Source organism: Castor canadensis, chromosome 11 (genome assembly GCF_047511655.1).
Source record: "Castor canadensis chromosome 11, mCasCan1.hap1v2, whole genome shotgun sequence".
In the NCBI taxonomy this organism is placed as follows: Eukaryota; Metazoa; Chordata; class Mammalia; order Rodentia; family Castoridae; genus Castor; species Castor canadensis.
Genome location: NC_133396.1, coordinates 88942478 through 88965450, shown reverse-complemented (window position 1 = coordinate 88965450; position 22973 = coordinate 88942478). Strand labels below are relative to the sequence as shown.

The 22973-nt window shown below is 35.9% G+C and overlaps 1 protein-coding gene across 3 annotated transcripts in view; it reads left to right on the top strand.

The window, feature by feature from the left end:
* The window catches only part of Klhl20 (kelch like family member 20), a 56264-nt gene extending 33729 nt beyond the window's left edge, over positions 1–22535 (top strand). For all 3 annotated transcript variants that reach the window (XM_074047457.1, XM_074047456.1, XM_074047455.1), the window contains 9 exons: positions 1014–1172; positions 2439–2533; positions 4709–4824; positions 12986–13169; positions 15268–15411; positions 16274–16407; positions 17080–17288; positions 19009–19115; positions 22306–22535. In XM_074047457.1, the coding sequence (XP_073903558.1) occupies positions 1014–1172; positions 2439–2533; positions 4709–4824; positions 12986–13169; positions 15268–15411; positions 16274–16407; positions 17080–17288; positions 19009–19115; positions 22306–22390 (1233 nt within the window). In that variant the 3' untranslated portion in view covers positions 22391–22535. The remainder of the gene's footprint in view (positions 1–1013; positions 1173–2438; positions 2534–4708; positions 4825–12985; positions 13170–15267; positions 15412–16273; positions 16408–17079; positions 17289–19008; positions 19116–22305) is intronic.
* Positions 22536–22973: the final 438 nt, after the last annotated feature.

Here is a 22973-nt window from a genome sequence, read left to right as displayed (position 1 = left end):
CTGTCTCCAAAAGAAATCATCAACTATATTAGAGGTAGCACAGTAGGTATCACATGCAGCACAGCCTCCTGAGAGAAGAAACCACACAGTGATAACGTGACTGTTTCCCTCCTCGCCATTGCACTCTGCCCCTGTTACTCCACATCCTCTTGAAAAACCTTACACGACCTTGGAATTCATGGCTGGCCTGTACAACAAGATATTATCCTTATTGCCATTTCATCTCCATTCTAACAGTTCTCTAGACTTGAATAAAGATAAATTATGGAATTTTTTGTAGTTTCTCACTAGAATATCTATCCGAGTGGTTTAGCCCTTAGAGGTTGTCATTAGTCTTACTCTCTCCTCATTCAATTCATTTTTAAATTTTTATTTATTTTATTTTTCAGATAGAGTCTCACGCTTTTGTCTGGGTCGGCCTCGGACTATGATCTTCATATCTATGTCTCCTGTATAGCTGGTATTGCAATGCATCATCATGCCTACCTTATTGATTGAGATGGAATCTCTTGAACTTTTGTCCAGGCTGGACTAAAACCTCTATCTCAAGTATATGGGATTACAGACATGAGCTACCACACCAGGCTAATATTAATGCTTACAAAATTGCAGACATCTTAATTCTTTTTTGTAACCTGGCCCCTTGGTGTTTCTGCCCTAAACACTACCCTTTTAGCCACTAATCTTCCTATGGAAAGCTTTCTGTGACATTATACGCTTCTTATATTTCTGGAGTTTTAATTTGGTATAGTTATATGGTTCATTTAGAATATGAGTTTTTATTTTGATCTTTAATTTTTAAGGAAAAAGTGTCATTTTTCAAACTGCCTAAATCACAAATGATTATTTTTGCTAAATTTTAATTCTGTCTTCTATACTTTCCTTTGGAATCTTTTTAAACTTCGGCTCCATTGTGGAATAAAGTTTTTCCCTATTTCCTTGAAGAAAAAGACAAACAAATTAAATGTGCTCATAGGCTTTTATTTCTTTTATTCTTACCTAACTTCGAATAGGTAATGGAGAGTGAAGAGTTCATGTTACTTCCAGCCAACCAACTCATTGATATAATATCTAGTGATGAGCTAAATGTTCGCAGTGAAGAACAAGTATTCAATGCAGTGATGGCATGGGTCAAATATAGTATTCAAGAAAGACGTCCTCAGTTACCCCAGGTAATAACAGAAATGCTTTGTACTAGAAGAAACTAAGTGCACTTGTCTTGTAGAAATGAAATAGTCATCATTCTCCCTTATGTTAGACTGAAAGGAAGTCTACTTGTTTCCAAATAAAGAAGTAAGCATTTACAGAAGCACTTTGACTGCTTGTCATTGTGAACTGTTTTTCATTGTTACTGTTCTGTTCTGTTGAGACAGCTTATCTCCATAGCCCAGACTGGCCTAGAACTCACAGTTCTTCTGCCTCAGCCTCCCAGGTGCTGAGATTACAGACATGAAGCACCATGCCCAGCTCTTTATTGTGATTTTTTGTTCCTTTGCCTCCCCTGATTTGGATTCATTCTACATTTGAGCTGTAGCACAATTCAAAATCCTAAATTATATAAAATGAACAAAAGAATGCAAGGATTCTGCTTTCTGTATAACTTAGATATCCTACCACACTTTGAACAATAAAGTGATGAACTGGAGCATGAGTGATCACTGAGAGAAATGTTTAAGACTCCTTTTTTTGGTTTTTTGAGGTGGGGTCTGTATGTTACTCAAGCTGGCCTTGAACTGTGATCCTTCCAATATCTGCCTCTTTAATACAGCAGGCATGGGCCTTATGACTATGCAATAGTCTCCTTGTCCACAGGGGATACGTTCCAAGATATTTAGCAGATGCCTGAAGAACCTCCAGATCTTAGATATTCTGTTTTTTCATATGCATACATACCTGTGGTAAAGTTTAATGTGTAAGTTAGGTACAGTAAGAGATTAACAACAGTAACTAATGATAAAGCACAATGATTATAGCAATGGATTATAATGAAGATTATTTGAAATTTATGAACTATTTATTTCTAGAATTTTCCATATATTTTCTGACCAAGGTTACCCACCAGTAACTGAAACCACAGAAAGCAAAATTGCAGCTAAGTGGCGAGTACTGTATACTTGAGTAGTTTAACAAGATATTCTTCCAGATTGTTAATTTTAATCCAATTATAGAAGATCTGAAACATATTGCTGAAAACTTAAAGTAGCAGTCTAAAGTGATACTACCATCCTTTCTAATTATTCTACATTACTGAATTAATTCAGAATACTTTTAGTTTAGTTTTAGTATTTATGCCTTTCATCCTTCTTCCTTATTTATTTATCATGCTCAATTAGACCCCCAAAATACTTGAAAGTACAGTAGGGGGGTAAGGTATGGGTCGTGTATTCTTTTAACTATCTTGTAGATGAGAGCTCATGCCTTTAATGTTTATCTCATAGGTGCTGCAGCATGTACGTTTGCCTTTGCTTAGTCCCAAGTTCCTGGTAGGCACAGTAGGCTCTGATCCCCTCATTAAAAGTGATGAAGAATGCAGGTAAGAGTGGCACTGGATGAGAAAAATCAAATAAGCATTCCTGTTTTCTTTTAATCTCCTTATTGATATTGCTTCCAAAATACTGTATTTCTTAATGCTAAAGCAAGGGCAGTATTTTGCAGGTTTTTCTTCTGGGCTAGGGTCAAGAGGAGGAGAAGGAAGAAGAGAGGACTGAACTTCCAGTATTCCATTCCATTAGTTTTTTTTTTGGGGGGGGGTGTTGCTTATTGGTGTGGAAGTGGCAATAAAGAGGTAGATTTCTAAGATTTTAATGCAAGTTTGAATTTGAAGAGGCAATTCTCTGCTATCTTTTTCTTGAGATAAATTGAATAATGCTTTTGGCTCTGTGTCAGCATTTTTTCATTTCATCACATATGGGAAATAGAACCAGCTTTGCTTCTAAGATAATGGACAGAGTTAAATATCTGCCACTTCCTAAATAGCATTGAAAAAATTTCTACTAGAATTAGGTAAAGTAGAATACAAATAATGTTTTTTGGAAAAAAAATACTCATTTTACTGGACTGGTCTCTGTAATACTGCTGTAATACATGCAAAAATAAAATTTAATGAATTAATTTCCTAGTTTGACAGATTTTAAGATTTCCGTTCAAATCTGAAACTATCTGGTATATTCCAAATATAAAAATGAAAGAACAAGTCAGTCCTCAGAACTCCTTAAACTACACTGACTTTTGTACCTCCCTTGGTGATTAAAGAAATTTGGAATTATTCCCGATTCTAGAACAGAGTTAGGAAATATTCACTGAAATATTCACTGCATTTCTTCTATAATCTGAACCCTGTTCCTTTTACAGGAGATAGAGTGAAGGGATTAGGTGTTTGTCTTTTAAATGAAAAAAATGGTAATTCATATGGGCTGGATATAAAGAAACAGTCCATAGTTGACCTCCTCTATTAAGTGAAAATCAGATTGATGTGATTTTGATGCAGAAAGTTAAATTAAGGTACTTGTAAAGTCACAGGTACCTTACCATTTACTAGGTGTGTGGCCTAGACATGTTACTTTAACCTCTTTGTGCTAGTTTCTTCATCTATAAAGTGGAGATAATAATAGTTCCTATTCCATAGTGATGTTGTAAAGATTAAGTGAGTTATATACATTAAGCATCTAAAACAGGGACTAGCATGTGTGTTTTTACTATCATTTTGTTGTTGTTGTTGTTGGTTTGCTAAGTATTAGCTCTATCATACTCTTTTAGGAACCTTTAACTGACTTAAAAACTGGCTGTTAGGAAATCAAAGAAAATTCTTAGAGAAGAAAATTCTTGATCATTGGCTTGATTTGGGGAGAGGAGAGTTGTTCATTTTTATGATTAGGATAGATAGAAAAGATTTTAGCAAAGCCTTATATAATGGAAAGTGCATTTATGTCATGCCTGAGACTGGTCATCAGGAATAAATTATTCTTTATATAGTGTGAGTAACTAAGAGAAATGAAAATATGAGGTAGTTTAGCAAACAATTTGAGTTGAAGAACAGAGTAACAGAATTTGCACTAGCTAGGCACTGAATGAATCTCTTAAAGGACTCAAGTGAAATAAGTACATAAACAAATAGTATTTAGGATATTGTATTTCAAGTGTGACTACCTGGTTCTTTTCTTAAAGTACCTTAATCAGAAGAAACTTCTGTTCATCTCAGTGAACTTGTTGAGATTAAACTATTCTTAGGGTACCACGTAGTAAAGTAGTATTAAGTGATTTACATTATTTCTTCTTGAAATCTGCTATTTGATCCAGTTTTATTACTATAATTGATTTAGCAAATATTTAGTGCCCTGGCCAGTGTGCTACTTTTCCATTGTCCTGAAGAACCTTATAAAATTCATTAAAATGTAGTGACTGTGCAGGCTGGTAATCGAGTTGTAATTTTTAGTTTTTCATGTTATTGTTGACTCTAAGCATGTTGGGCTTTAGAATTTGCACTGAGGTATGAGGTCACAATGGAAATTCCAATCAATTCACAATTCATAGTATGGCTTGCATCATTGCTTTCATGACTGTGTCAATTTTAATACCGACTGGCATTCATGATTTGTTTTGATTTATGCTTTCTCTCCTTTACCAACCTGTATTCTCCTAAACCATATTGGGACTTGACTAACAATGTTTTTTAGACAATTAGAACAAATGCAGAATTTCCTTTCTACAGAGACTTGGTAGATGAGGCTAAAAACTACCTCCTGTTGCCTCAAGAACGACCACTAATGCAAGGACCAAGGACAAGACCACGGAAACCTATCCGATGTGGAGAAGTACTCTTTGCAGGTTTGGATCTCAATGTTCTATAATTAAGCCAAATATTTTCCCACATGATTTGAATAATCATTTGGACAATTATGATCTGTCATCATACTAAGTCAACATGTAGCTTAACTCTTTATTTATTTTTCCTTTTTGTTTTTTGGTGGAACTGGAGTTGAACTCAACTCAGGGCCTCCTACTTGCTAGGCAGGCACTCTATCTCTCAACCCTATAGATTGACTCTTAACCCATGATCTAACCATGGTATTCTCCATAAGAGTGCTCTATTTTTATATACACCCAGAAATACCATGCAGTGGATGTTTTGTTGAAATGAGTCAAATGCTCATTTATATACCAAAGTGCAAGTCACTTCATAATTACATGGAATTGCCAAAAAAAATTTATCTTACATTAAACAGTTACACTCTTTACTAGCTCTTATTAACCATAGTTGAGCCTAAGGACAACCTGCTATATTATGTTATTCCTACTATTTGTCCCTAAATCTTTGAGATCTTTCAGTTTTAGTTGCTTCAGTTCTACACATGTAAAGTTAGCTCTTACAAATTGAATATCCCTAATCCAAAAATCTAAAGTAAAAAATGCTCCAAAATTCCTAATCCAAAAATCTAAAGTAAAAAATGCTCCAAAATCACATTAGATTTTAGAGCATTTCAGATTAAGGATGTTAGCTGATAAAACCTATGCAAATATTGCACAATCTGAAAAACTCTAAAATCTGAAGCATTCTACTCCTAACATTTCATGTAAGGGATACTCTACCTATAGTAGTTCATTTTCCAGCTTTTTTAAAAAACACTGATTCATGGAGCTAACGGTCTTAAACTTCTCTAAGTTTCAGTAATTCCATATTCCTTAGATATGGGCACCTTCAACTCTACTGTCCCTCCTTTTTTTTCTTTTTTCTTTTTTTTTTTTTTGGTTGTACCTAGAGAATTTTTTTTCTTTTGTTTTTTACCCCCAGTACTGGGGTTTGAACTCAGAGCCTTGCACTTGGAAATTAGGCACTTTACCATTTGAGACATGCTCTTTTCCATCAACTTAACCAGTTGCTTATTTTTTTCTCTCAGTATGTGGGAATATACCTTTCCCTAAATATTTTTTTGATTTTTATGTATTTTTTTTAGATAGATTTTCACTATGTAGCCCCCACTGGCCTCAAACTTGCTATCCACCTGGCTCAGCCTCCTCAGTCTCCTAAATGCTGGGATTATAGGTATGTACTACCACACTTGGATTTCCCTAAATTATTAGAAGGAAAATTTGATCCTTTCTGTTTTTACTTCCCTCTTAATTTTTTTCATTAAGATTTTGGTAAGTTGTACCATTTCTTCAAAAAGAAAAATTACACTAAAATTTCTTTTTCTTATTATCATCGTGCTTTTTCCCTTCTCTTTTTGGAGCATTCTTACATTTTGAGATTTCAAACTTAATTACTCACCATGCACTGAATTCCCCCATACTTCCAGTGTCCTAAAACCCTCTTTAATATTGATTTATCAGTTATTATTTCTGTTATCATTCTTTTTTCTTCCTGTTATTACTTTCCCCACTCTAGGGATCAATTCCAGGGCCTTGCATATGCTAGGCAGGTGCACAGACATTTGCATGTCCTATCTGCACACATCTGCATCCTTGCTCCTACATACCAGTTACCAAGGGTTGGTGACTAAATTCATTTTCAGATCTAGTTCAAGGAAGCCTATATGATACCTCTTTAGCTTTTATGGTTAAACTAGATAAGTTATATTTTAAAATTCTTTTAAACATGAAAGTAGTTTGTTGTGCCTACTCCCTATATGTGAAAGTCTGTTGAATATTATTTTAAGATGGGAAGGCTACAAGCTTTAATTATTTGGTACTTGTGGCTTCATAATTTTACATTGGTTTCAAGAATTATAGTAGTAAGGCCATCTTTAGAGCTATGTCCATTATTATGAAGATCTATTAAAAGTTTCATTTGGCTGTCAATTTTAGTATCTAGAATAGAGATGACTATACACTACTGCTTTATCAGCCTCATAATATTCTGGCCATTATTAAAAACTGCATTAAGGAGGAAGAGAGGGTAATGAAATTTGGGAAAATGGACACAAAAGCTTCCATCTGATTAAAGGCTAGAGACTAAGCTAAATAGATGTATGAAAGTGAATGTCAGTTCCAGGGTCCTTTCTGGCTTTGGCTTCAGTGGGGTTACCAGTCCAGGGAAGCATGCAAGATATACCTTTTTGAATGCTGAAGACAATGTAGCTTCCTTTAAATAGGAATTTAAACTTGACTTCACTTGAATTACTCAACAGTCACCATCTTCATGCTGCTGATTCCATTCATACTCTTCCAATTTGACATTATTATAAATTGTTAAGTGACATATTTTCAGTGTGTGACCTTCTTCATTAAAATTACATTTGTCTCTTTGGATTAGATGATTATACTAATGAGGCCATGCACTGCCTTATTTAGAAGCCACTAAATTGTATCTGCTTCCTGGGTGAGCATGTAACTCAGTGGTGGAGCTAGAGCCCTTGCCAACCATGTGCAAGGCCCTGGGTTTGATCCCCAACACTGCAAGCGAAAAAAAAGGATCTGTTTTGCAATCTCAGACTCTTACTATTGATCTTGTAATTTGGTATATAATTCCTCCACTATAATGTTAACTACTTGAGGTCAAAAGACCATTTCTAATTTATCTTTGTAGTTTTCAGATTGTATAGCATTCTTGTCAGAGTAGGCACTCAATGAAGAATAGTTGAATGCTGTTGATCCTGAGGAACACTGTAAGAGATTAGCATTGACCCATCATGATTAATGAAAAAAAAAAGCAATAGTGATTACAAATGTCACCTTCTATATAAAAAATAACTGTAATAGATTGCCTTCGTAGGCAGAATGAGGTCCTGAGTTCAAACCCCAGTACAAAAAAAAAAAAAAACCACTTTGTTTTTCTGACTGTGGAAGTGAATACACCTTTACCATCTGGACTCGTTTGTCTCTACTTAATCTTTAGTTTGCTTTGGTTTTTATTGCTTTTTTAAATAAATATTTATTAGGATGTATTCATTTTATAGGGAGAGGGATTCATAGTAACAATTCCGATTAGTCTTATGTTATGCATTATTTACATTGCCCCCATCACCTCTCCCCATCAGCCCCCTCCCCATCCCACTTAAAGCAATTGCAAGAGGTTTTTTAAGTTCTGTTTCATATAGGTATATGAAGTCCATCAACCATATACCATCACCTTAATCTTCTTCCTTCACCCTCCCCTCTCTCCTCCCACTAGTATCTCCCCTACCCCTGCACACACTGTGCCTATTTTACAGTCCTGGTTATCATTATTAATGTTTGAGTTGACATTCAATGGGGTGTCTCAATGTATGCCCACTGTGGGTGTGCTTTATTTTGATCTGTTCAATCCCTTTGATTACTCTCCCTTACCCCTTTACCTCCCATCTCCCATTTTTCAACAGTTTTCAATACACATCCTCATATCCTCTACCTTGGTATGCAATATTACTGATGCTCGATCATTCTCTTTTCCTTTCTCTCTTTCCCCGAGTTCCATAGAGTAGTTCCACTGTTACAAATGTGTTGTACAATTGAATTTGTATATGATCATGTTTATTTTTGTGTATATGTTTATCTTTCAAGCTATCTTCCATGTATGAGAGAAAACATGCATCTTTTGTGTTTCTGATCCTGACTGACTTCACTTAGCATGGTGTCCTCCAACTGCATCCATTACCTACAAACCCCATGTCATTATTCATTGTGACTAATACTTCATTGTGTATATATACCACAATTTCATGATCCATTCATCAGTTGCAGGGCATTTGGGTTGTTTCCAGAGCTTGGCTGTTGTGAATAGTGCTGCAGTGAACATTGGTGTACAGGTGTCTCTACTGTAGCCTATCTTATGTTCTTTTGAGTAGATGCCCAGGAGTGGTATCTCTGGATCATATGGCAGTTCTATTTCTAGTTTTTTGAGGACTCTCCATACTGCTTTCTATAGTGGTTGTACTAATTTGCATTCCCACCATCAATGTATAAAGGTTCCTGTTTCACCACATCCTTGCCAGCATTTGTTGTTGTTATTACCCTTGATTATGGCAATTCTAAGTAGGGTGAGATGAAATCTAAGTGTTGTTTTGATTTGCACTTTTTCTATAACCAGGGAAGTTGAACACTTCTTCATGTATTTACTGACCATTTGTACCTCTTCCTTTGAGAATTCCCTGTTTAATTCATGTGTCCATTTCTTCATTGGGGTACTGAATCTTTGGCAGCTGAGTTTTTGAGTTCCCTGTAGATTCTGGATATCAGTCCCTTGTCAGATAAATAGCTGGCAAAGATTTTTCTGCCATTTTGTTGGCTGTCTCTTGAGTCTGGTGACTGTTTCCTTTGCTGTGCAGCTCTTTAGTTTGCTGCAGTCCCATTTGTTCGTTGTTCCTCTTAGATGCTGAGCCTTTTGGGTTCTGTTTAGGAAGTCAGTCCCTATACCTATCTGTTCCAGTGTATTTCCTACTGCTTTGTGAAGTTGTTTCAAAGTTTCAGGCCTTATATTAAGGTCTTTGATCCACTTTGAGTTGATTTTGGTACAGGGTGAAAGACAGGGATCTAGTTTCAGTCTTCTGCATGTGGATATCCAGTTTTCCCAGCAGCATTTGTTGAAGAGGCTGTCTTTTTTCCATTGTGTGTTTTGGGCACCTTTGTTGAAGATCAGTTGGCTGTCGATGTTTGGGTTTATGTCTGGATCTTCTATTCTGATCCACTGGTCTTCCTTTCTGTTTTCGTGCCAATACCATGCTGTTTTTATTATTACGGCTCTATAAGTATAGTTTGAAGTCGGGTATTGTGATGCCTCCAGCATCAGAATTGCTTTGACTATTTGAGGTCTTTTGTGTTTCCATATATATTTCACTATTGTTTTTCTGTTTCTGTGCAGAATGTCATTGGAATTTTGATAGGGATTGCATTGAACACGTAGATTGCTTTTGGTAGTATCACCATTTTTACAGTGTTGATTCTCCTGAAGCATGGAAGGTCTTTCTGTCTTCTGATGTCTTCTCCAATTTCTTTCTTCAGTGGTTTATAGTTTCCATTGAAAAGGCCTTTGGTTTTTTTTTTGTTAGATTTATTCCGAGGTACTTTATTGTTTTTGAGGCTATTGTAAATGGGATTGTTTCCCTGATTTCTTTCTCAGTCTGTGCGTTGTTGGTATATAGAAAAGCTACTGATTTCTGTATGTTAATTTTGTATACTGCTACTTTGCCAAAAGAGTTTATGATTTCTAGTAGTTTTTTGGTAGAGTTTTTGCGGTCTCTTAGGTATAAGATGTCATCTACAAATAGAGATAGTTTGACTTCTCCCTTCCCTGTTTGAATCCCTCTTATTCCTTGCTCTTGTTTTATTGCTCTGGCTAGGAATTCCAAAACTATATTGAATAGGAGTGGAAAAGTGGACAACTCTGTCTCATTCCTGACTTTAAGGGGAACAGCTTCAGTTGTTCTCCATTTAGTATGATGTTGGCTCTAGGTTTGTCATATATAACCTTTATTATGTTGAGGAACGTTCCTTCTATTCCTTGTTTCTTCAGAGCTTTTATCTTGAAAGGGTGTTGGATTTTGTCAAAGGGTTTTTCCGCAGCTGTTGAGAGGATCATGTGGTTTTTGTCCTTACATCTGTTTATGTACTGTATTACATTTATGGATTTACATATGTTGAACCATCCTTGCATCCCTGGAATGAAACCAACTTAGTCATGGTATGTGATCTTTTTGATGTGTTGTTGAATTCTGTTTGCCAGTATTTTGTTGAGAATCTTTGCATCTATATTCATTAAAGATACTGGTCTATAATTCTCTTTTTCTGGTTATGTTTTTATTGCGTTTCAGAATGAGTATAATGCTGGCTTCTAACAATGAGTTTGGTAGTGTTCCTTCCCTTTCTATTTCTTGAAAAAGTTTGAGGAGTATTGGCATTAGTTCTTCTTTAAAGTTAAAGAAGGTAAAATTTGGCCATGAATCCATTAGGTCCTGGGCTCTTCTTTGTAGGGAGACTCTTTATTACTGTTTCAATTTCATTGCATGTAATAGGGCTATTTAGGTGATTAATATCTTACTGGTTCAATTTTGGTTGGCTATATACATCTAGGAATTTATCTATTTCATTTAGATTTTCCAGTTTACTTGAATATAAGTTTTCAAAGTACTTTCTAATGATTCTCTGGATTATCTTTGGAATGTCAAGTCACCGATTCTCACTTTACCTTGGAAAATTGAATCTTGCCTTCATCATTCTATGGAAATAAAGTAAACACTGAAAGTCTAAACTCAAAACTATTATCTCAAAAGTTTTGACCCAGGAGCATCTTACTCCTACTCCTGTCTTCATTTCTGGATTTTCCTCCTTTTTTCCAGTAGGTGTTTCCATGCCTGTCAATTTTGAGTTGCCTTCTTTAAGATAATACTTTTTGGGCAAATCTGAACTGAAGTATTTCATTTTCTACAAATAAAACTGTATGTCCCCTTTTCTGCAATATTTTTCCTTAGGTGTATTACTTAAAACAAATTGAGAGTTCCCAGTGAAGGAACTTTCATTTTGCTAAGTACAGTATGTAAGTCATCTTGATCTATAATAACAAAATGCCATAGCCTGTGTGACTTAAGTAATCAAAATTTATTTTTGCACAGTTCTGGAGGTTAGAAGTCTAAAAATCAAGGTGCCAGCAGGATTACAGTGGGTACCTTCACCTGTATCCTCACATGGCCTTTGTCTATGTGCAAAGGTAGAAAGAAGGAGCTCTCTGGTGTCTCTTCCTCTTGCAAGAACACCAGTCCTATCAGATAAGGACCCCATCCTTATGACATCATTTAACCTAATTATCTCCTTAAAGGCCCTGTCTCCAAAAACAGTCACAATGGGGCTTTGGTTTTAATACATGGGTTTTGGGGAGACACAATGCAGTCCTTAACATTCACTTATGTTATCTATTGCTGCCTTGGAAATCTTAATGCACAAAAAACTACCATTAGGCAGTGAAAATGAACAAACCTTTGCTCTTTTCCTCTTCTTTGGTTTTTTTTTATTTTGTTTTGTTCTGTTTTAGCAGTACTTAGGTTTGAACTCAGAGCCTCATGCTTGCTAAGTAGGTGCTCTGCCACTTGTGCCAGTTCTGCCTTTTCTCTTCTTGCTTCCCTACATCACAGAAAAGATTTAAATTTCAGTCTCTAAAGATCAGTTTTTTCCTTTGGTATTGAAGAACATCACTTATAAAGTAATATTTTATTTGATTTGGAGCCATATAATCGAATAAAAAGTTTGTTTAATGGCCTCTATTTTAAAATTGTGCCTGAGATTTAATGATTAACCTTATCTCATTGGTTTTAAGGGCTATAAACCCTCACATTTCCAGGCTAGTTTTATTTTAGAATTTAGGGTACTTTCCCTGATACTAAAATTCCTTATATCTATCCAGTTACAGAATTCAAATTTAAGCAAATTACTGTATACAAAACTTGCTGTCATTTAGTATCAGTTGAATATTCTGATTTAAATGAAGCCACAATAAAATAAAAATTTTTATTACATTGAGATTTAAAATAAAGAAAGTGAACTTTTAGATCCATCTAGAGGATGGTTAAGAGCATTATTTCCCTTTTAGTCTGGCTCAGAAATTTACTTGAGATCCTCTGGAAACTAAAGTTTTCAAATGTTTTGAGGTTATGATACCCTTTTTCTTCATTTTTTAAGCTCCAGAATCTAGCTCGTATTTTGGATTGAAATAGAGATGGATTGAAAGAAAAATAAATTTAGCATATCTGCCATTACCAGTGTTTTTCAGAGACGCTTAATGGAACTCAGTTTGAAACTGTTATTCTGAATGTTACGTACCCAAATTAGTGTACTCAGACTGCCATAATAAAATACCATAGACTGGGTGGTTTAAACAAAAGAAATGTGTTTTCCCACAGTTCTGGAGACTAGAAGTTCAAAATCAACGCTCTAGCCAATTCAGTTCCTAGCGACTGACCTTGTACTTTGACTTGTTCTAGAGACATTTGGTTAGTCCATTTATTAGGTCACAGGGAGGTTAGCAGTGATTGATACATTCTATGCTTTAGGACCATTTCTCTTAACCATTTCTGTTACTTCCTAGTTGGTGGTTGGTGTAGTGGAGATGCCATTTCCAGTGTTGAACGATATGATCCACAGACCAATGAATGGAGAATGGTAGCTTCAATGAGCAAAAGACGATGTGGAGTCGGGGTCAGTGTTCTTGATGACCTTTTATATGCAGTAGGAGGCCATGATGGATCCTCTTATCTGAACAGTGTTGAAAGGTGAGCAAGGTTAATTTGAAATGTTTTTTCTATTATTCCTATAGCTTTATTTAAGATGTTACTTAGGAAACAAATGTGACTTACTGCTTTAGTATTACAGCTGTTACACCAGTTGGTAGCCTAAACCACTTAGCCTGACATACAGGTCCTTTATGACATGATCTCCACTTACTTTTCTAATCTTTTTCCCATTGGACACAACCATTCGCTAAACATGCTCCTGCAGACACAACAAATTGCTTTCAGTTCTTTGGACACACTATCTTCTTTCATACCTCTTTCCCTACCTATATGCGTGCTGTTCTTTCTTCCCTGGAATATCTCTGCCCCTTTAAGACTGACAAATCCTTTAAAATTCATACTTTCTACATAAAACCTTGTCTGGCTATACAGATGAGTTACTCATTCCTCTGCTCTTTCATAAGTATTTTGAACATGCCTGTACATGTCACATTGTGCTATAATTGTTGAAATGCTGTTATGATAGGTATAGTATCTATCATAGTATTCGGCATATTGGAAATCTATAGTGACTGATACTTTAATAGTTTCTTGTTCTCACCTTTTTCAATAAACTGTTGGTTTACAGTAGTTCTTGATATTTCTGTAACACATCTATGAAACTCGTAGCATATTAAATTCTAGATGTATAGATGGTGTAGCAAAAAAACAACAATAACAACAAAAACAGAAGTGTGTTGGGGGCATAGGGAGAAGGACACTTAAAAATAAACAGATGGGTTAAGGAAATCAGAGTAGAAATAACTAAATATTTGTAACTTTAAATTAAGCATATATATCAAAATGTATAAAATGCAAAATAAGATTGTATTCAGGCAAATTTATATGCATGCTAACTTACATGGGTTTTTGTAATTTATATGCATTTGAAAATAAGAATGAAAGTGATAGCCAAATGTGGTAGTGCATGTCTATAATCCCAGCACTTTGGGAGGCTGAAACAGGAGGCTCTTATCTGGAGTTTACGGCCAGCCTGGGCTACATAGGAAGGACCTATCTTTTAAAAAAGAAAAGTAAATCATGCTTTTAAATCAAGTTATAAACACAGCAAGAAAACCCAGCAAAACAGAAAAATAAGCAATGAGGAGAAAAAAGTTAATGATATTTTTAAAAAGAAAAATTGATATAACAATGAAAAGCAATTTGATAGTATTTTGTTGTTTTTTGTTTTATTTTTGTTTTTGTGATGCTTGGAATCAAACCGAGGGCCTTATGCATGCTAAGCAAACACTCTTATCACTGAGCTCTACCCCCCAGCCTGATAATCACTGTTTTTAATTGCAAAATATCAGAAATGGCCTAAGATACATCAGTAAGAATATGACTAAATAATGGATGGCACATACAATGTAATAAAATGGTGGTTCAAAGGGAAAATCTAGAGCTATATTAGCATAAGTAGATCTAAAAATATATTGAGAAAATAGTGCCGACTGTGTGGCATTATTTATGTAAAGAAAACATGCTTGCATATAAAGAAATATATATGTGGAGATATATACATATATACATATGTATATACACACACATATTTAAAACTGTTTTACTGATAAGTAAATATTCATATATAACTTAAGTAGAAATGAATTTCAAGCCAGTGGCAGTGGCTCAGTCCTGTAATCCTAGCTACTCAGGAGACAGAGATCAGGAAGATCATGGTTCAAAGCCAGCCCAGGCAAATAGTCCACAAGACCCTATCTTGAAAACCCCTTCACAAAATAAGTGTGGGCGGGGGGGGAGGGGGAGGCTGGTAGAGTGGCTCAAGGTGCAGGCCCTGAGTTCAAGCCCCAGTACCTAAAAAAAAAAAAAAAAGAGTTTCAAGAAATAAAAAATAGAGGAATATGGGCTGGAAATGTGGCTGGGTAGAATGATTGCCTAACATGTACAAGGCCCCAGGTTCAATCCCCAGCACCACAAAGAGAATATTCACAAACACACACATTAGATTTCACATGCTTTCATTATACTTTGAAGAACGAATATATATCTTATCAATCCTTTGGTTTGAAATATGTAAACAATAGCCAAGCTTCTATTATATAATTTAAAAACTCTGCTCTTAATGTGTTCTTTGCAGATACGACCCCAAAACAAACCAATGGAGCAGTGATGTGGCTCCTACAAGCACCTGCAGGACAAGTGTTGGTGTGGCAGTACTTGGAGGCTTCCTCTATGCTGTAGGTGGCCAGGATGGTGTGTCTTGCCTCAACATTGTTGAGAGGTGATTTTTTTTTAAGTCATTTTTAATTTCTCTTAAAAGGACATACAGGGTTCTTTTTTTTGTTTTTATTCTGAGACAGCGTTCCACTGTGTAGTCCATGCTAGCCTGGAGCTGTCAATCCTCCTGTCTCAGCCTCCCAAGTGCTGGGATTATAGGCATGCTGCCATACCTTGCTAAGGGTTCTTTAAAAGTGACAGTTACTACTGAATTTAGATACTGGGAGATCCACTGTTCAGTGGACTTCCCATAGGCTTTCAGGAAGGCATTTTTAGTTGTCTTAAAATCTAGAAAGATTGAAGGATATAAAAAATTATTTTAATTGACAAATAAAAATTGTATGTATTTATGGTGAACATGTTTTGAAAAATGTGTGCCTTGTAGAATGGCCAAATCAAGCTAATTGTCTTACCTCTCAGAGTAGTTTTCAAGTATATAATACATTTGTTATTAACTATAATCACCATATGATACATTAGATTTTCTTGAACTTACTCCTGAAATTTTGTATGCTTTGACCAGCATCCCCCTAATCCTGCCCAGCTCTCACCCAGCACAGTAGAGAACTGAGCCCATTTTACACTCTGCTTTCTATGAGTTAGAGCTCTTTAGATTCCACATACAAGTAAGATTATACAACATTTTTCTTTGTTCCTAACTTACTTAACATAATGTCCTCTAGATCCATCTGTAGTGTCACAAATGACAGGATTTCTGTCTTTTTTTATTTTCTTAAGTCTAAATAGTAGTCATTCTGTGCATGTGTATACCATACTTTTTTTCCTCTGTGTCTAATATATCTCTAGTGTGATTTCAGACTGGGAACAACTTCAGTTAATAAGAACATGGTTTCTTCTCACTGCAGGTATGATCCAAAGGAGAACAAGTGGACTAGGGTGGCTTCAATGAGTACTAGAAGACTAGGTGTGGCTGTGGCTGTGTTGGGAGGGTTCTTATATGCTGTAGGTGGCTCTGATGGGACATCTCCACTCAACACAGGTTAGTCCCTCCCAAAGTCAATCTGGTTCCCCAAAGCAGCACATTTTCCTGTGGAGACTCCCCCTATAAAACACATAAGAAGTCCAAATTATCTTGTAATTTGTTACTAGGAAAATGTTTTCTTTTCTCTGTAGGAGAGAGAACTCTCAGTAGTTTCTGTAGTCATGCTCTTCTAATATATTCCCAAAATATTTCTTTTTCCCTCAGCTTTATAAGCTGCTAGAAATGTATAACAAATAAAAGACCTACTTTCTGGATGTAATTATTTCCCTTCCCCCCACAATCACAACCTCTTCTCACTAAAGAAACAAGTAAATAAATAAGAGAGTATTTTATAATTAATAAAACTCAGAAGTAAGAACTGGTTTATTCGTTATTCCTTTCTATTTAGAGATAATGGATATTTTTGCCTTAAAGATATTGTCAGTGTGGCACTTCCATCAGATTCATTGCCATATATCTTGTCTTCTCTTCAATGGCTTAAGCTGCTATAGGCTATAGGCAAGAGAGTACAAAAGTACACAAGTTATCTGACTATAATAATAAATTATTAGTACTGAATGTGCTTATAAATCATAATCCAATCCTTCCATTTGATAATATGTAGAGTGAGGCTGCAGGTCATACTGAGTTGATTGAATAGTCACTTCCTGATATTTCTTTTCACTGCAGTGGAGCGCTACAATCCTCAGGAAAACAGATGGCACACCATAGCCCCTATGGGGACCCGGAGGAAACACCTAGGCTGTGCAGTGTATCAGGACATGATCTATGCCGTAGGAGGGAGAGATGATACTACAGAGCTTAGCAGTGCTGAGAGATACAACCCCAGAACTAACCAGTGGTCTCCTGTGGTGGCCATGACATCCCGCCGTAGTGGAGTAAGTGCCTGGCTACCAAGAGCTTTGAGTTTGGCAAACACTCACCAAGAGAGGGCTGTGGAGAAGGGATGCTCTGATCTATAAAGTATAATACACTGGGACAGTAAGGAGTTAAACTACTGTTCCTATGTATTTTATTTTCCAACCGTGTCATCTGATGCTATTGGGATGCTTTTAGGCAAAACAATCCTTGCTAATTTTATACTAGAAAAAAATGGATTTCCTTTCATTGCTTTTAACTCTTAATAGTTACATATCATATATTCATATCTTTAATTAGTTAATTTTTTATGATTCATCTTATACCAGTTGCTTCTCTGGAAGGCATCTCCTTATATTACCTACTACTTTATCTAACTTCATATCTAGAGCAAAACATTCCTATGAAACATTTCCAGCTAACATTCCGGGTAGTTTGCATACTAATATAGTGTTTAGGCAAAAACATATCTGGCCCCTCCATCAGTCTTCACAAGCTGATTTCAGTCTATCTCATTTATAGTACAGGACAGATCTGGTTGACCTAGGTCATGTTCTAGACCATGAATAATCTGTGGCTACAGAAGACTTCCATTGTATAGTATAGAATTCATTCCTCCTGGAATGTTTGGCTCAGTGAAGTGTGACCTATTAACCATAGATCATGTCAAGAGTCCATCAATGTAGGACACATCCAAAAAAAGGAAGGAGGAACAAACAGTATCTAAAAATCTCATTATCTGAGGATAAGGAGTGAATTCTGGTTTGCATAAGTCTTAGAACACCACTGGAAGGCATCAAGTTAAAGAATTCATATATATAGTTTTTTAGTCACATTCCTGTTATTTTTACTTGACATCCTATTGATTATATTTTCACTCAATAAGCAAGTATTTAAGTGCTTACTGAACAGACAGGAAAAATGAGTATTGACATGGTTCCTTTCCTCAAGGAGTTCCACATTTAGTGAAGGAAATTGAAATGCTTATAGCTAATTATAATAAATAAATACTGTGTGTCATAGAAGAACACAAATGAATGTGCTTAATACTTTGGAGAAGTAAGCATGGATGCAGGCAGTGAAGAACCTGCAGAGACGGTCACATGTAAGCTAGGTTATAAAGGAAAAATAAGGTTTTCCAGCATTAGTACAGAAAACACCTACCAGGGAACAACATGTGCAAAACCATGAGGTGTAAAAAATGTGTGGTATTTTAGAAACTACAGTTAATGCAATATTACTGCAACATGGGGTGCTTTAGGAAGAGGAAGGGGGAAATGTGAGACTCAAACAGGGGCCTGTGACAGTTTTCTGAAAAGCTTTGCTAACATTTAGAACTTTAAACTTATCTTTAGGCGGGGGGAGGCTTAGAGAGTTTTTAAAGAGGAGTGACAACATGGTTAGATTTGTATTTTTAAATTAGAATTTTAGTAGCAATTTAGAAAGTAGATAAGAGTGAACAAACACTAGAGAAAGTGAGAGCAGTTTGGAGATTCTCACTCACACCTAGTGAGCTTTCTCCTAAAATTCAAAAATATGTTTTGAGCTTTTGTGTACATATTGTAATTGAATACATAATTTAATAATACCCATAAGTTGATACCCATAAGTTGATCCTCTGTGCTCAAGTACACTAGAATGTTAAACTATACAGAATTAAATAAATTTATCTAGAAACAGTCTAAAATTTCCTGGTACTTTTCTCTATTCTTCAACAGCCACTGTGCTTTGGTATTACAGGTTGGCCTGGCAGTGGTCAATGGACAGCTCATGGCAGTAGGAGGTTTTGATGGCACAACATACTTGAAGACCATTGAAGTTTTTGATCCTGATGCCAATACATGGAGGTAACTTTAGGCTGTGTTGCAAATCTCCTCATTACTGACTTGAAATCATAGGCTAGAGATAGCTCACGACCATCAAGATTAGGATAGTCAGTAAAGTGAGATCCCTCTTGTAGTACTTTAAGGTGTTCTGAAGTAACAGATTTGATGATTTATCTTGACTTGATTGCTCTAAAGTGACTGTTATCAAACTCTTCTCTTTGGTAACTAGTTTTATAATTAGAAATGAGAAAAACAGAGGGAAAATATCCCTTCTATCCCCATCATGTTGAACTGAGGAAACTAAGGCACTGAGAAAAAAATGATTTGCCTAAGCAAGTTAGCAACAGACTTAGAATTAGAATCTAGTTCTTTGGCCCCAACCTGTCCATGCAGGTTTTGTTGTTTTGGTGGTAAGCCTCATGTGGGGAAGAATGTGTGTACAGTTAATTTTTTTTAAATACGTTTTATTTTAAAATCTATTTTTCCTTTAGCTTTTGTAGATCTACTTAAATAGATTCTTCTATTTTGAATTCTAGTACATTTTAATAGTCACCATAAGGGAGGAAACTACATTTTACTAAGCTTCATTAACAGGTTTAATTTTACATTGTTTCTAAATCTGTAATTGCCAGGGCTGGAGTTGTAGCTCAGTGGTATGGTGTATGCCTAGCATGCATGAGGTCCTGGGTTCAGTCCCCCTCCCTGCCCAAAAAAAATCTTGTCTAATTAATCCTTCCTAAGTATTTATAAAGTCCTTAGATTATAAAGCAGGTGAGTCTTCCATTTATTTAAATATTCAAAACATTTATAAACTTAGTAAAATTCTATTAAACTTTTAAACTTAATTATTAAGTTAGGGGTTTTTTTTTGGGGGGGGGTTGGTTTTTGGTGGGACTAAGATTTGAACTCTCTGTTTTGTGGTTACAAAGCAGGTGCTCTACCGTTTGAGCCATACCTCTAGTCCATTTTGCTTTGGTTATTTTGGAGATGGGGTCCCACAAACCATTTGTTTGGGCTGGCCTCAAACTGCAATCCTGCCAATCTCAGCCTCTCAAGCAGCTGAAGATTGCAGGTGTGAGCCACTGGCACCCAGCAAAATCTAAATCTTTACTCAATCACACATTTTATGTGAGACTCATTGGAGTAATCTAATAGATATTCTAAAATGCTGAATTCCCTTAAATATTACAATAACTTAAAGTGTCAAATATAAAGTTAATTCTCAAAATTAACTTTAAAAAAAATTAATGCTATCAGGTTGATGTACTTCCTAGCTATACTTAATTCTAAATTAGTCTTCTAAGAAAACAGTTTGCCTTCTAAGCAGTTTGGAGTTTACCTTTTCATTAAATTGGCCTATTACTTGCCTCAGCAAATTGAAAGTTGCTATCTCCTCCATAGCTGAGGTTGCACAGCAACTGGAGATTTCAGTCAGAACATGAGATCTCAGGCAGCAGACATTCTGAGATGTTTTTCTCACAACCATGAAGGACAAGCTGAGCTCTGCCTTACAGTTACTTACCATTCTAAGACAGCCAGTCTCAGAGTCCGTTCCCACTGTATTCCAGTGAAACACTTTCTAACTTTGAGCTACAACTCCCCACCCAAGTTTTCTCATTACCCTATTACATTCAATTTATAATTTATTGAATATCTTTTATAGTCTTATCTCTGGAAAACTCCACAGTTCTTGCAGATTCCTCTCCCCCTACTCCCTGCTGGGGGTCATCCCAGGGCTTCAGGCATGCTAGGCAAGCTCTCTACTATTGAGTATACCCCCAGCTCCTCTTATAGATATGTAAATGACTTTTCTATCTGTGTACCTCTCAGGGCCATTCTGTATAACTCAGTAGTCACAATATTAAAGTCAAGTTAATGACAGAGTAGTACTTTTTGCTCAAACATTGCATTTTTATGACACTGCTCATTAAAGATTTACTGAGTATTCTAGACCATGGGGCTACAGAAGTGAGCAAAACAAAGTTCCCTGTCCTCCTGGGGATGGTATCATAGTGAGGCAGACAAACAGTGCCATATCATGGGTGGAGGTGCTATGTGAATACCAAAGTGGCGGGGGGCAAAGGGGGGGGAGGTAAACTAGGGAGGACCAGGAGAGTCTGTTGTAAAGGGGCACAGAAAAGGTCACATTTTAGCAAAACCTAACACAGATAAAGGATAGATAATGGCAGATTGTCATGCATAGGAGCCTCCCACTTGTGGGATATTTTCTTCCATATACAATTTTTAGTAGGAATTTGGGGTAAGCATAATTTGAAAAGACAGCCAAATTTATTTCAACATAATCACCATAATGGATTAATTCATGCAAAGACTTGTTTCTCAGTTACTCTCACCAAACAGTAATGTATGATGAAGTCATATTCATAAAATTCTTGAGGATTCAACTACAGAGATTAATATCTAAGTTTTTGCTGTTGCATATCCTAAACTTAAAATCAGTTTTACCTTCCTGTTGATGAGAATATAGTATTCTTTTCCATGGAAGTCTTCAGTTTTGAAGGTGATCTTGCTCATATGTCACAAACTAGATGCTGACACTATTTACTATGTTTTTGTTGCATACAGAATTTGAGGAGGCTTATAAGAGTACATAAAGGCAAAGGGATAAAAATAAATAATTGAGCCAGATACAGTGGTACACACTTGTAATTCCAGCAGTTCAGAGGCAGGAGGATCATGAGTTCAAGGCCAGCCTCAGCTACGTAGCAAGACTTTGTCTCCAAAAAATAAATAAATAATTGGGGAAATTAGACAAAGGGAAAATGTGGATAGGGAAAAATAAGACACAAAAAAGGAGAATATATGATTGTTAGAGGCCATTTTGGTATAAAGTTGTGATGCAAAAAATGGGGGGCTAGTGGAGTGGTTCAAGTGGCAGATCTCCTGCCTAATGAGCCCAAGGCCCTGAGTTCAAACTCTGGTACTGCCAAGAAAAAAAAGGGGGGAGGGATGAACATGATATTCTTTGTTCTTTAAACAGACTTCTCCTGCAGTGACAACTTTTCAGTGTCTGAAATAATTCTGCTTATCTGTGCTCAACTTGCTTCTAGTCTTTAGAAGAGTTATATGAAGCTTAAAATATTAGTTGTGCTGTAAAACAGAAATGTATGTTTGACAAATAGCTTAGTTACAGAAGAAACAATGTGCTTTGTTTTCCATTAGAAAATCTGATTTTGTTTTTTCTTTGCAGGTTATATGGTGGGATGAATTACCGTCGGCTAGGAGGTGGTGTAGGAGTTATTAAAATGACACATTGTGAATCCCATATATGGTGACCATGTAGAAGAAAGCATTGTATATACTCCTCTATATTTAGGAGAATCTTGACTTTGAAGCTTTGTACAGCTTGAAAAAACATTAGAACAAATTTTATTCTTTGCCGGTGCCTCAACATACGGAACTACAAATGTAATAATACTTCACCCGCAAGATGCCACCTTTGCACAGTAACTTTCAACTCTGCAGAAGAATATTTATTTTGGGTTTAATTTATCATGGTGTTTGTTTTGGGTTGTTTTTGGGTTTTTTTTGGCTTGGGTCCTTTGGGGGTTTTTGCTTTATTTTACTTATCCTTCCTCCCATGAAAAAAGAAAAAAAAATGACAAATCCAAGCAGCAAAACTTACTGTGTTTTTAAGGTATTAATTTAATTTTGAAAAATACTAATAAGGGCATACTATGTATGATCTTGTTTGTTTCTGCTAAACACTCCATATGACTCTACTATTTACAAGGATTGCCAGTAATAAATACAGGTATGCAAAACATATTAGCTAGGCATTATTCTTGCACTAAGCACCAGAAGACTTGAAAATCTGAAAGAAATAAAAACAAAAGAAAACATTAAATAGTACAATTC